At 50.5% G+C, this 14,485-nt stretch overlaps 1 protein-coding gene across 25 annotated transcripts in view; it reads right to left on the reverse strand.

Moving 5' to 3' along the window:
- Nucleotides 1-756: 756 nt before the first annotated feature.
- The window catches only part of FNBP1 (formin binding protein 1), a 168,817-nt gene continuing 155,088 nt past the window's right edge, over nt 757-14,485 (reverse strand). For 8 of the 25 annotated variants that reach the window (XM_039475153.2, XM_039475165.2, XM_039475162.2 and 5 more), the window contains 3 exons: nt 12,764-12,885; nt 12,315-12,451; nt 5,411-9,310 (listed from right to left, as the gene is read on the reverse strand). In XM_039475153.2, coding sequence (XP_039331087.2) covers nt 9,132-9,310; nt 12,315-12,451; nt 12,764-12,885 — 438 coding nt within the window. In that variant the 3' untranslated portion in view covers nt 5,411-9,131. Of the gene's footprint in view, nt 4,051-5,410; nt 9,311-12,314; nt 12,455-12,763; nt 12,886-14,485 lie in introns of those variants that run through there. The other 17 variants (XM_039475145.2, XM_039475164.2, XM_039475161.2 and 14 more) reach the window with 3 other exon arrangements.

The following is a 14,485-nucleotide window of genomic DNA, read 5'->3' on the forward strand; positions in this document are numbered from 1 at the left end:
TTGAAGCCCTCCGCCTGTGTTAGTGGGTAGAGGTTCCCAACGGCCCCTCACTGATGCCGTCGCCTCCTGTTCTCTCTGAGGACACTTGGCATCAGCAGAGCTGCGAGGCCTGCACTTGGTGTAGCTGCGAATACACCGTTTCCTGGACAACTGTTTTCTTAAAACAGTGCTAAAAAACCCCTTTGGACATAGAGAAGTGTGGGCACAAACCAATCACATCTTCCCCCAAAAGGCCGGGGTGCAATTTTCAAAGCTGGCTGTGGAAACAGGGCCTCCGTCTGCACGTGTCCAGTGGGTGCCGGGCACAAGGCTGCTGCCTCTCTGAGTTGTCCACATGAAACAGCTCTGTACTGCCCGCAGCGTCACCGAAACCAGTGATTCCAGTCACATGACCAGGCGTACTGGCTTCAGCAATGGTGATACCAGATCAGTGAAATTCAGCCATGCCTTCATTTCACCACCTCCCCCTGCCCCGGCCCCGAGCAGTGGGGTCCCCAAAGAGCTAGAGTAGCAAGTTAAATACTCCTAGCCATGAGGAGCCTCTTGGAATCCCTGCACTAAATCAGCTTGAATTTCCTGTCACCACTGTCTGAGAGCCTCCCACTCCACCGTGGGTGGGGATGGAATTTAGAACTATCTAGGCCTCCAGCTCCTCCCACAGGCCAGCCCCCCAGCCCAAGGGGCTTCCAACGACACCAGAATGCTTTCTCGACTAGGCTTCTCTCTTCGTGCAACAGAACAGTCCCGTGACACAATGCCAGAAGTTATACTTTATTTTAACACTTAGAGGATTAACATATAGTTACAAGGTCAATAGAAGCCTTCCAATGGAAGCACTTTATTTGGTTTAATTCCATCTCCAGAGACAAACCGGCAACTCTAGGGCCTTTACGGTGGTGACGGGCGGCACAACAGCAAAATGCCTCCAAAGTTTAGAATTAGTGCAACACACACACGGACGTTTTAAAGGTGCTAAACATCAGGTTAAAATAGAGTTCTGGACCTTTTTTCAAAGAAGTTTTTTGGATGATGTAAGTACAGAAGGCAGAGCCAATAAGAAACATGAAACCAGTATTTCTGGAAAAACACTTAGCATGAACGTAACTTTTTGACGTCGTGTAAACTTTCTTCTGTAATGACAGATGTTACCAAAAGGCATGGAGAGCTTTGTGCTGGTGCCGATCAGACAAGCCGCGGCTCATCTCCACGGTGAGCGGGATAAAAACCTCCGAGGACCGCCTCGTGACAGCCCTCCGTGCCCTTTCCTACTTTCCCATCCTGCAAAGGAAAAACTGGGTAAAGGACAAGCTCCTCTCTTCCATTCGTTTCTAAGTCACTTTCAGGGCAGGTTCTTTTAAAATTAGTCATCTTACAACACAACAGTATCCTAGCACAGCGGCGAAGTGACAGGCGGCAGCGACGGGGGAGGAGGGAGACGCTCATGGGACGTTCTACTCTATGCAAACTGTCCGTAAAAATGCAGGCATGATTTCACAGTAGGATTCCCAGAGTAAATGACACACCTCAGCTTTCACAGGACTACTGACCCCCTCTAAGAAGCCCGGCTGGGCAGCATCGCGCTTTCCACGGGGCCACGCAGGCTGGCCAGGAAGCAGCACCCAGGTTCAGCATTTAAGAGCACTCTTTTTGGACACAGGTGGTGGAGGGGTTTTTAGAAAAAAGGCAGAGTTGTTACAGAAGGATACAAGCATATCCTCTACCGGGGGTGACAGTCATTAAAAGAACAAATTATTGCAGCTTAGACCTTTGTCACTATGTTGCGAGAAATGAATCTACCCTGAAAGATGCAATGCACATGCATTCCTGAAGCTCTAAACCCAGATTTTAAAGAACCGTTGCACATCCTCGTGGAGTGGAGAGTGGTCAACTTGGCGTGGTGAGGTCAGAAATTCCTGGCAATCCCTGTCGGGCCTGTGGACAGAGGCGGCCTTCGCGGGGCTGTGGGGGCCGCCGCACTCACCATGCATCTGTTGGTCTGCAGGGACAGAGGTGCGGCCCTGACTCTGCCCACCTGTATCATCCTGGCTTCTCTTTTGACTGTCAAGCCAGTCCTCCGGCAGGACTGATGCGTTGTGCACCATGCTCAGGTCGCCAGTTGCAGGGACCGGAAGCCCGCGGCTTTGCCGCGGCCCTGAGCCTTCAGCGGGTGGTGTGCAGTCCCCCGGGGAAGTCAGGCTCACACTCGCCCACCTTAAAAACCTGAAGCCACTTCCTCTTCATCTGCTGAGCCTCGGCGTCTCCTCGATTGTGGTTTCTCTTCCCCGAGCGCTGACTGAGCTGCTCCGGAAGGGTGGTGTGTGGTCAACCCTGGTTGGCTGAGAGGAGCAATTTCCTGGTTTCCACGAGTAAAGACGGGCCCATCCCTTGGGACCAGTCCTTTCTGTCCCTGTCCCTTTGGCTCCTATAGGACTTCCTTGTCTTAGATTCATAAATGTCGAGAGGAACTGAGGATGCTTGAGGGGACTACCTAGTTACCAAAGCCAGGCGAAGAATAAAGCTGGCCAACGCCATCCCCAGGCTTCTGTGGCGCTCTTGGTCCCAGGAGCCCTCAGCCAGTGGTTCCTCTTGACTGTTTCTGCACCAAATGAGGAGGGGCTGCTTTGCTCTAAGGTGCAGGGGGCCATAGGTTAGGAGACCCCAGGTTTTCCTAAAAAACCCACTCAGGGAAAGAAACAGCTGAAAAAGCAAACTCAACTCATTCCACATGCCCTGAAGAGCTCGTCATAAAATACAGGGGTGGTGGCCATGGGATCCCTCAAATGACCAAGAGAGGCACGGGGTCTTTGGTGATGAAAGTGCTAACCTCGGCTGGGTGCAGTGGCTCCCGCCTGTAGTCTCAGCACTTCGGGAGATGAGTGGGCAGATCACCTGAGGTCAGGAGTTTGAGACCAGCCTGGCCAACACGGTGAAACCCTGTCTCTACTAAATATATGAAAATCAGCCAGGCGCGGTGGTGCATGCCTGCAATCCCAGCTATTTGGGATTGGGAGGCTGAGGCAGGAGAATCGCTGGAACCCAGGAGACGGAGGTTGCAGTAAGCCAAGATCCCGCCACTGCACTCCAGTCTGGACAACAGAGCGAGACTGTCTTAAAAAAAACAAAAACAAAAAACACCAAGAAAGTGCTAACCTCCCCAGATGCTCATCCTGGGCCTCGTGGAGAGAAGACGATGGTCGCTTTGCAATGAGCCGGTGCAGAGGGGAGGGCCTCGCTCACAAGCGCATGATCTGCTGTTCTCAGGGACAGGGACGTGACGGGGAGAGCAAGGCTGGCCCGCGAGCTGGAATTCAACTTCCAGAGTGGACCTTCCTAGGTCACTGAAGGCAGGGCGCCAAACCAAAAGGGGTGTGTGTGTGCGCGCACGGGTGTGTACCGGTGAGGGTGCATGTGTGCCTGTGGGTGTGTGTGCCCCTGCCCCCTGCCCACCAGATGCTCTCAGGTCGAGGGGACGATAAGTCAACGTTTAGTATGAGGTGTAAGCCTAGAATCAGAAAACGGCCACTGAGGACTTCACAGACCCGGGAGAAGAGGAAGTGTTTCCTGCAGCAGACCATCAGGGACACACGGGTGACATCGGAGTGCTCAGTCTGCCTGGTGTGTGTCGGACCTGCCTTGTGTCCTCGGGACCCGTGATGACATTTTCACAAAAGGCACTGTGTGAAGCGCGGAAGGGCCGCCAGGACGAGCCCGGGTGGACCAAGGGCCCAGGAAGGAGCTGGCAGGGGATGTGTGTCCCACTGTCTCAGTGGCCTGTGGGGTGGGCAGGGGGAGCAATGAGGACTGACCAGAGCCGTCGGGGGGGGGGCGTCGCTGGCAAGACTTGTCCCCTCAAGAGCCGGCTTGGGCCGGGCAGGAGGGCAGGGAGCATGCCGTAGAGAGAGAGAGGGGCTGCCCCTCAGGGATGGGGCTGCAGAGGGGTGGGCCATCCACAGGGCAGGGCGCTGGAGGCCTGTGGGGACAAGCAGACGGAGGCTCCTCCAGGAAGGCTCACCCAAGGCTTGAGGCTCGCTGGCACTCCCCTCTAGGAATCTACAATACAAAGAGAAACAGAGAAACTCTCTGTTAGACAGGAAGGCGAAGGTTCTAGGCGGGCATTTTGCTCTTGGCTACAAACTGCACCGCCTTGTGGGGGGGGGCAGTGGGAGGGGAGGGAAGGGGTGGGAGGCAGCATCTTAGAGCAGTGGGTTACCACAGGGCGAGTCTGAGATGAGGACCTTTCACGGTTTTCTCTCTGGCCTTCAGCCGGTCTTTCCTTCAGGGAAGGAGAAGCCCAGACAGGACACTGATGAGACCATCCGCCCCAGCTCATCTTTCTCGTAAGTTTAGCTTTGAGAGAAAGTAAGAAACGGAGGCTGGGGACCAGGTGCGGTGGCTCAAGCCTGTAATCCCAGCACTTTGGGAGGCCAAGGCGGGTGGATCACGAGATCAAGAGATCAAGACCATCCTGGCCAACATGGTGAAACCCCATCTCTACTAAAAATACAAAAATTAGCTGGGCATGGTGGCGCGTGCCTGTAGTCCCAGCTACTCGGGAAGCTGAGGCAGGAGAATTGCCTGAACCCAGGAGGCGGAGGTTGCGGTGAGCCGAGATCGCGCCATTGCACTCCAGCCTGGCAACAGAGCGAGACTCCATCTCAAAACAAACAAACAAAAAAACAAAAACAAAGAAACAGAGGTTGGGACCAGACTCATGGCTCACACCTGCAATCCCAGCACTTTGAAAGGCTGAAGCGGGAGGCTCTCATGAGCTCAGGAGTTCAAGACCAGCCTGGGCAATATAGCCAGACTTCATCTCTATGAAAAATTTAAAAAAATTAACCACAATGTTGGCATGTGCCTGCAGTCCTGGCTATTCGGGAGGGTGAGGTGGGAGGATTGCTTGAGCCCAGGGAGGTCGAGGCTGCAGTGAGCCAAAATTGCGCCACTGCACTTCAGCTTGGGTGACCTTAACTTTGCAGTGAGACCACAACTCCAAAAAAAAAAAAGAGAAAAAAAATGCATCGGTTTCCTAGAATGGTGCAAGGGGCATGAAGGCCCGATTCTCTCAAAAGGAAACTCTCCGCTCTTCAGCAGTACAATGTAAAATCTTTGGTGAAAGGAAAACCTGTCATTCTGTATTCATTCAGTGATAAACAGTAAAAAGTTCTTCATCTCAAGGAGAGAGAAAAGAAACAAAAGAAACATAGACTTCCCAGGCCCTGAGTGCACGCAGGATCAGAAACAGGGGAGGTGCCATCATTTAAAGGAAGAGGCGGGGGTAGGAGGCAGAATTTTTAAAAAAGCATTTGGCTAGACAATCCCCTATTACCGGAGATGAAAGAGTTAAATATTCACATTACACAGAATAATTTTCTTGGAAAGATGAAAAATCACTTAAAATACACAATACTGAGAAAAAATATAACATTTATTAGAGAGGCAGATACGAGGGTACAACTAAAAGATGCCAGACAGAGTCTTTTCTTTTAGGATAAGAATAGAAAGAGACAATCATGTTGCTGTATTCAAACGAAACTTACTCAGAACCCCAGAGTTTATAATAAACTCAAGTGCGGAGCCGCAGCGGGGGTCTAGCTCCCCATGCGAGAGGCTTCGCGGCTTTCCGGCAATTATAAAAACAGAAAGGTCATTAGGCAGCAGGACACCCATAAAACAAACAGATAAAAGTACAACATTAAAACAACTCATTCAAGTACTCCTTTTAGTTTTTAAGTTGCAGTATATACACATGTCTTCTGTGGGGGGAATTATGGAAATATTTAACAGACAGCAATTAAAAAAAAAAAAAACACAAAAGGAAGTCACAATCCAGTTGACCCATCAGAAGTCACTCTAGTCTAAATATTTTGGCAATTATTAAATAAGCACATTGTAGACACACACACACACACACACACACACAACCACAAAAGGTGCACCGGCATTATTAAAACAGCTGTACTGAGTTATGGGCCTCCGAACACGTGGCTTTGCCCACATCAGATGGGTTTAAGGGGGGCAGTGTTTGTGGGGAGGTTGGATAGACTTATAAACAGAGTAGGGAGAAAAAGCTTCTCTGTACATATTAATCTCTAAGTGTAACTTTCAAATAAAAGGAGAAAATTGTGTAAGTAGCTGAGATTTTGCTTCTTTTAACAGTCTTTTATTTAACTGCTAGAAAAAGATAAAGTATACTTTGGGTGGAAATGGAGATTCCCAATTCTATGGGTATTGATTTCTACTATTTCACGCATTGATGAGATGGACCTGAAATTTACAAAATATCTTCAACTGTTTAGTCAATATTACAGAGATTCACCTGTTAAGAGTACTGAGGCATACAACCTAATGATCATAAATTTAAAAATTATCATCATAAATTTATGTGCCCAAACCCCTCCCACCCCATTCCCCCTGAAACCAACTAAGCTAGTTTCTGAGTTAAATTTGAATAACTAAATTTGAATAATTAAGAAAATACACAGCTAGACAGAATGCCTTTTTGCAAATCAGGCTTTTACAAAGTTAACGTTGTCTTGCCCTATTTTTGTTTTTTCAGTGTTTTAGTTTGCTTTGTCCGGGAGTTAACAGATTGGAAATGAGTTTGTCACTGGATAGAAAGGTCAGATTTTAATAACTTAGAAGTTTCCCATTTACTTGATTACTCGGGTGAAGCTGGAAACTTCCTACTGCTCATTTAAACAGATCCCTGTGGTTGAAGGGTCAGCTTATTTTCTTGCTGCAATCCTTACGAAGGAGAACTGAAACAGTTTTCCTAATGAGGCCTGGCACCAGGATGGGTGGCTTTATTGATACTATGTCAGCAAAAATATCCAAAAGAAATGTGGGCCTGGCATGGTGGCTCCGCCTATAGTACCAGCACTTTGGGAGGTTGTGGCGCGAGGATCACTTGAGCCCAGGAGTTTGAGACCAGCCTGGCCAACATGGTGAAAACTTGTCTCTACTTAAAAAAAAAAAAAAAAAAAAAAAAAAAAAAAAATTAGCCGAGTGTGGTGGTGGGTACCTGTAATTCCAGCTACTTGGGAGGCTGAGGCAAGAATTACTTGAACCTGGGAGGTGGAGGTTGTAGTGAGCCAGGATCACGTCACTGCCCTCTAGCCTAGGCAACAGAGTGAGACTGTGTCTCAAAAAAAAAAAAAAAAAAAAGAAACTTGAACTACAAAGTTAATATATATTTTACTACTCAGGCTGACAGTATGCTGTAATTGTGTAAGAAGAAGCCATTGGGGATGGTGGGTGAAGGGTGCCGGGGCCTCTCTGTCCTATCTTGGCAACTTCCCGAGAATCTCGTTAGTATTTCAAAATAAAAAGTCTGACTAAAAAAAAATCAGGCTGTCACTAAGTAAAGGTTAACTGGCTGTGAGAATCTTGAAACACAGTCACAAGCAAATGTGTGGCTACTGCTTGGAAAATCAGCTTTAAATGGACTTGAGCTGATCAAATGAACCCATGGTGTAGAGGCAGGGGCTAATTTCCTACTTGAAAGTAGGAGGGACACAAGGAAATAATTTTCAGAAGAGAATCTGAACCTGACATCTTCATTCTGACCCATCTGAAGTGGGTTCTCTATGATCTCGGGGTAGACTCTCAAAATCGGCACAAGGAGATGCCTGGCAACCATCTAGGCGTGTGACCGGTTTCACTATCTACCCTCCCACAGCAGTGCCAACTTAAAAATGCAAATTCTTATGTGGCCTAGATTCCTTTTGATGTGGTGAGACATTTTATTTCTTTCTGGCTACAGTTAATTGTATAAAATGAGCCAGACATTCTAAAATAATTTTCAGTAAATCCAAACTTTGCCAATGACTGAAAACAAAAAAGGCCAAAAGCAAACCCCAAACTCTTTGAACAGCAACGTGCTGAGACCTGTGTCTGTGGGTAGAGCATTTGCTGCCACACCACATTCTATTTATAGCCCCACCTGGGCAAGCGTAAGCGCAACAGGAACAGAACCAAGGGTGAGAGAAAATCACAGTCAACAGAAGTTGATGCATGGATACACCCTGCTTTTAATAACTGCATCTAAACAGTGATAGCACATCTGATCAACCAGTTTGGGCCAGGCACACTGGCTTGCGCCTGTAATCCCAGCATTTTGGGAGTCAGAAGCAGGCGGATCACCTGAGGTCAGGAGTTTGAGACCAGCCTGGCCAACACAGTGAAACCCCGTCTCTACTAAAAATACAACAATCTGCAGGATGTGGTGGCGGACGCCTGTAATCCCAGCTGCTCGGGAGGCTGAGGCAGGAGAACCGCTTGAACCTGGGAGGCAGAGGCTGCAGTGAGCCGAGATCATGCCACTGCACTCCAGCCTGGGCAACAGAGCCAGAGCCTGTCTCAAAACAACAACAAAAACACAAACACACACCAAAAAACCAGCCAATTTGATGACATTTGGAAAATCTGTAATCCCATGTAAAAATCAACTGGTCAATTCACCAAACTTTTCCAGCTTTCAGTTGGTTGTTTGGGATCATACAGACCTCACAGGCTACTCGTGATATCCTACCAAGGGTGCTGGCCATGTTTAAGTAAAAATACACACTTAGGATGCCAACCTAAGAATCTTATTTACTGCTTTAGTCAAGAAGGAGGAGATGGTCTTTACTTGTGGCTTCCTCCCAAGTGAATGAGTATACCATTTAACGAACCAGCACAGTTCAATTTGTTCAGTTATAGTGTGCAACCTCCTAACGTAGCTCAACGTCTGGTGGACACTAGATATAAACAAGAGAAGGGAAGTCTTTTGCACTTCCAGGATATGTGCCGGCTTTTAAATTCAGTAAGATTAATTAGAAGCTACAGTGCAACTGATATTTATCTACAGATGCGGCCAAAAGAAGAAATGTTTATCAGATTTCGAATGACCCGGTTGTAAATTGGCAGGTGGCAGCTTTCCACATAATTTTCATCAGCAAGTGAAACTTGATCATAGCCCAAACGAGACAAGGCAATTCAGGTGCCCGGGCCCTGAAGTCCACCGTGAGACTACAGGCACACGGCACTGTGGTGCTTGCCAGCCAGTCTCTTGAAGAACTGCCTGTAACAGTCACAGTTGTGGGGAGAAACAACTCCATTTTTTTAAAGATTTTTTTTTTTTAATGGTATTAAATATAAGTCTTAGCACCTTTGGCATTTTTGTCCAAATAGACTTCAACATAGGAAGTGGGGACATAGCCCTCTTCGTCTTCATTCCTCCGGATGCGGGTCCAGCCGTCGCCTTTGTCTTCCTCGATGACGTACAGTGTTTCTCCTTCAACTACGGAAATCGTTCCTTCATTCTGACCTGAAAAAGCAGTATCGGGACATTTTAGATTTGGCAAATGCAGGTAGAAAGCAAACTGCGGCCATCATGCCTGTAATCCCGGCACACTGGGAGGCCGAGGTGGGTGGATCACGAGGTCAGGAGATCGAGACCATCCTGGCCAACACGGTGAAATCCCGTCTCTACTAAAAATACAAAAACTAGCCAGGTGTGGTGGCGTATGCCTGTAGTTCCAGCTACTCGGGAGGCTGAGGCAGAAGAATTGCTCGAACCCCAGAGGCAGGGGTTGCAGTGAGGTGAGATTGCGCCACTGTGCTCCAGCCTGGTGACAGAGCAAGTCTCTGTTTCAAAAAAAAAAAAGCAAACCGTGGCCTTTGCAATGAAACAAGTGTCATCAAGGATGAAGTCCAGGCCAGGCGCAGTGGTTCACACCTGTAATCCCAGCACTTTGGGAGGCCGAGGTGGGTGGATCACGAGGTCAGGAGATCGAGACCATCCTGGCCAACATGGTGAAACCCCGTCTCTACTAAAATTAAAAAAAAATTAGCTGGGTGTGTTGTCACACGCCTGTAGTCCCAGCTACTCAGGAGGTTGAAGCAGGGGAATTGCTTGAACCTGGGAGGCAGAGGTTGCAGTGAGCCGAGACTGTGCCACTGTAGCCTGGCGACAGCGGGACTCCGTCAGATGCACTGACGCTTCATCCACTGCTGCAAAACTTTCTCCTTCCACACAGAAACGTCCAGGTTCTTACCTCTGTCTCTCTAAGAACCCTCTCTACATCCTCCAGGGCTTCTTTCTCCTACCTTCGGGAATGGCAAGTATCTCCCCCAGGAGAAATCTTTGGTCCTCTTCTCTAGTCTTCCATTTACCTTGGATCTCTCTTGGGCGAAAGGTACTTCCATGGCTCCAACTGCTTCTCTCTCTCTCTTTTTTTTTTTTTGAGACAGAGTCTTGCTCTTGTTACCCAGCCTGGAATGCTATGGCGTGATCTTGGCTAACTGAAACCTTCACCTCCCCGGTTCAAGCAATTCTCCTGCTTCAGCCTTCCAAACAGGTGAGACTACGGGCACCTGCCACCACACCCAGCTAACCTTTGTATTTTTAGTAGAGTCAAGGTTTCACCATATTGGCCAGGTTGGTCTCAAACTCCTGACCTTAGGTAATCCACCCGTCTTGGTCTCCCTTTTATTTTTTTGGAGACGGAGTCCTGCTGTACTGCCCAGGCTGGTGTGCAATGGCATGATCTTGGCTCACTGCAACCTCCGCCTCCTGGGTTCAAGCGATTCTCCTGCCTCAGCCTCCTGAGTAGCTGGAATTACAGCCACATGCCACCATGCCCAGCTAATTTTTTATTTTTAGTGGAGACAGGGTTTTACCATGTTGGTCAGGCTGGTCTCAAACTCCTGATCTCAGGTGATCCGCCTGCCTCAGCCTCCCAAAGTGCTGGGGTTGCAAGTGTGAGCCACCACTTGCAACCCCAGCATGGTCACTAGGCTTATCTTTCTAACCATCCTCTTGAGTTCTAATTGATCCTACACTGCTGCAAACGACTTTCCTGAGATACAGCTCTCACCGCATCAATATCCTGCTCAAGGACCTTCAACAGCTCCTCAGTGTTTGCCACATACAATCCAGATGTTTCTCCAACCTCGCCCCGATTGGGACTTCCCACTTTTTAGTGTCACATTTCACTGTGAGGACTTAAGACATCTAAGCTCCAGCAACACGACACCTATGCTTGGCCACACAACCCCATGCATGACAAGTTCTTTTTTTTTTTTTTGAGACGGAGTTTCACTCTTGTTACCCAGGCTGGAGTGCAATGGCGTGATCTCAGCCTAAAGTGTTACGATCACAGGCCTGAGCCACTGTGCCCAGCTGACTTTTGTATTTTAGGTAGAGACGGGGTTTCACCACGTTGGCCAGGATGGTGTTGATCTCCTGACTTCGTGATCCACCCGCCTCAGCCTCCCAAAGTGTTAGGATTACAGGCGTGCACCACCGTGCCCGGCCGCTGCCCGCTCCTTGAGTGTGTCTGGCTGATTTCCCTCTGGACAGGTGCCATATCGTACTGCATCCCACTCCTTCATGGGCCTTCACAAGACCAGGAGCTCTATAGATACTAGATGTTAAATGAATGAATGAAATCATCATCTTCCATATCATCCACTGCAGTGAAGTTCTCTGGAAGCTGTTAAGTTATATGAACCACAAGTCAAAATACACAACCAAATAATAATCATACCATGAGTAGGATAAAAGCATAGTAGAGAAAGATCTAGAAGGCGGCTGCTGCTGTTTTTTTGTTTTGTTTTGTTTTGAGACAGAGTCTTGCTGTGTCACCTGGACTGGAGTCTAGTGGTGCTCTTAGAGCACTGCAACCTCCTCCTCCCGGTTCAAGCGATTCTCGTGCCTGCGCCTCCCAAGTAGCCGGGATTACAGGTGCGTGCCACCATGCCCAGCTAATTTTTGTATTTTTAGTAGAGATGGGATTTCACCATGTTGGCGAGGCTCGTCTTGAACTCCTGGCCTCAAGTGATGTGTCCCCCTCAGCCTCCCAAAGTTCTAGGATTACAGGTATGAGCCTGTAACCACACCCAGCCAGATCTAGGAGACTTCTAAGAAAGTTCTGGTCACAGAGAACAGTGTGGCTAGGCACAGTGGCTACACCTGTAATCACCACATTTTGGGAGGCTAAGGTGGGAGGACTGCTTGAATCCAGGAGTTCAACAGCGGCCTGGGTAACATAGTGAGATCCTATCTCTACTGAAATATACAAAAATTAGCCGGGCATGGTGGTGCTCGCCTGTAGTCCCAGCTAATCAGGAGGGTGAGGCTGGAAGATAGCTAGAGCCCGGGAGGTCAAGACTGCAGTCAGCCATGACCGCGCCACTGCACTCCAGCCTGGGCAAGAGAGTGAGACCCTGTCCGGGGGGGGAAAAAAAAGGAAGAAAAGTGAAAGAAGAGTGACTCAGATATTATGGTTTATAAAAGGCAGGGGAATCCAGCAGACATGAAACGTCACCTTCAAACGTGTAGAGAGCTTTGCACGTCCCTATGGCAGGGAGGGGCTCCTCGTCATCAAATTCGTCGTCAAAATCTGTGGCCAGCACCTTCACCTCACTCTCCTGACTCTGCTCCTCTGTGTAACTGCCATCTGGGCTGCTCAAGAAAGGAAAACACAAAGCAACTAAAGCGACTGACCCGGGGAGGACTCAGAGGGAGTCCCTGCGACTGCAAAGCGCCTACAACCCCCACCCCTCACCGAGTGCTGTCACTGAGACCACGGTAAATCGTCCGCACACTCTGATCGCCCAGCCTGTGTGGAATTATAAATCTGTGTCATCCATCGTCACAGGCATTTTGGCATGGAACAAGTGCCTTATGCTTATTTCCCGATTCCGAAATTTAAAGATATAAATACAAAGGCAGCAGGCTCCCTTGCCAGAGGCAGGTGCTGTGCAGATACTGTACCTCTCGCGGTCCTGGGCGCAGTTGTTGACGGCAGGTGGGTTCTGGCTGTCGTACAGTCCGCTCTGCCGGCGCATCTGCTCACTGCGTGCTGGGAGCCGGCCTTCAACTTCAGCCAGCCAGGCCTGGAGACAAAAGCAATGAGAGACTCCAACCTAAGGCCATCGGAGGGCCAGGCCGGAGCGTCCTAAGGTCCCAAAGGCCATTGGAGGGCCAGCCCAGGGCGTCCTAAGGTCCCAAAGGCCATCGGAGGGCCAGCCCAGAGCATCCTAATGTCCCAGAGGCCATCGGAAGGCCAGCCCAGAGCATCCTAATGTCCCAAAGGCCATCGGAGGGCCAGCCCAGAGCATCCTAATGTCCCAGAGGCCATCGGAGGGCCAGCCCAGGGCGTCCTGAGGTCCCAAAGGCCATCGGAGGGCCAGCCCAGAGCATCCTAATGTCCCAGAGGCCATCGGAGGGCCAGCCCAGAGCATCCTAATGTCCCAGAGGCCATCAGAGGGCCAGCCCAGAGCGTCCCAAGGTCCCAAAGGCCATCGGAGGGCCAGCCGGAGTGTCCTAACATCCCAAAGGCCATCGGAAGCCCAGCCCAGGACGTCCTAAGGTCCCAAAGGCCATCGGAGGGCCATCCCAGAGTGTCCTAACATCTCAAAGGCCATCGGAGGCCCAGCCCAGAGCGTCCTAAGGTCCCAAAGGCCATCGGAGGCCCAGGCCAGAGCATCCTAAGGTCCCGAAGGCCATCGGAGGCCCAGCCCGGAGCGTCCTAAGGTCCCAAAGGCCATCGGAGGGCCAGCCCAGAGCATCCTAAGGTCCCAAAGGCCATCGGAGGCCCAGGCCAGAGCATCCTAAGGTCCCGAAGGCCATCGGAGGCCCAGCCCAGAGCGTCCTAAGGTCCCAAAGGCCATCGGAGGGCCAGCCCAGAGCATCCTAATGTCCCAGAGGCCATCGGAAGGCCAGCCCAGAGCGTCCTAATGTCCCAAAGGCCATCGGAGGGCCAGCCCAGAGCATCCTAATGTCCCAGAGGCCATCGGAGGGCCAGCCCAGGGCGTCCTGAGGTCCCAAAGGCCATCGGAGGGCCAGCCCAGAGCATCCTAATGTCCCAGAGGCCATCGGAGGGCCAGCCCAGAGCATCCTAATGTCCCAGAGGCCATCAGAGGGCCAGCCCAGAGCGTCCCAAGGTCCCAAAGGCCATCGGAGGGCCAGCCGGAGTGTCCTAACATCCCAAAGGCCATCGGAAGCCCAGCCCAGGGCGTCCTAAGGTCCCAAAGGCCATCGGAGGGCCATCCCAGAGTGTCCTAACATCTCAAAGGCCATTGAAGGCCCAGCCCAGAGCGTCCTAAGGTCCCAAAGGCCATCAGAGGCCCAGCCCAGAGTGTCCTAAGGTCTCAAAGGCCATCGGAGGCCCAGGCCAGAGCATCCTAAGGTCCCAAAGGCCATCGGAGGCCCAGGCCAGAGCGTCCTAAGGTCCCAAAGGCCATCGGAGGCCCAGCGCAGAGCACCCTAAGGTCCCAAGGCCATCGGAGGGCCAGCCCAGATTGTCCTAAGGTCCTAAAGGCCATCGGAGGGCCAGCCTGCAGCATCCTAAGGTCCCAAAGGCCATCGGAAGCCCAGCCCAGGGCGTCCTAAGGTCCCAAAGGCCATCGGAGGGCCAGCCCAGAGTGTCCTAACATCTCAAAGGCCATCGGAGGCCCAGCCCGGAGTGTCCTAAGGTCCCAAAGGCCATCGGAG

Source organism: Saimiri boliviensis, chromosome 2 (genome assembly GCF_048565385.1).
Source record: "Saimiri boliviensis isolate mSaiBol1 chromosome 2, mSaiBol1.pri, whole genome shotgun sequence".
Classification (NCBI taxonomy): Eukaryota; Metazoa; Chordata; class Mammalia; order Primates; family Cebidae; genus Saimiri; species Saimiri boliviensis.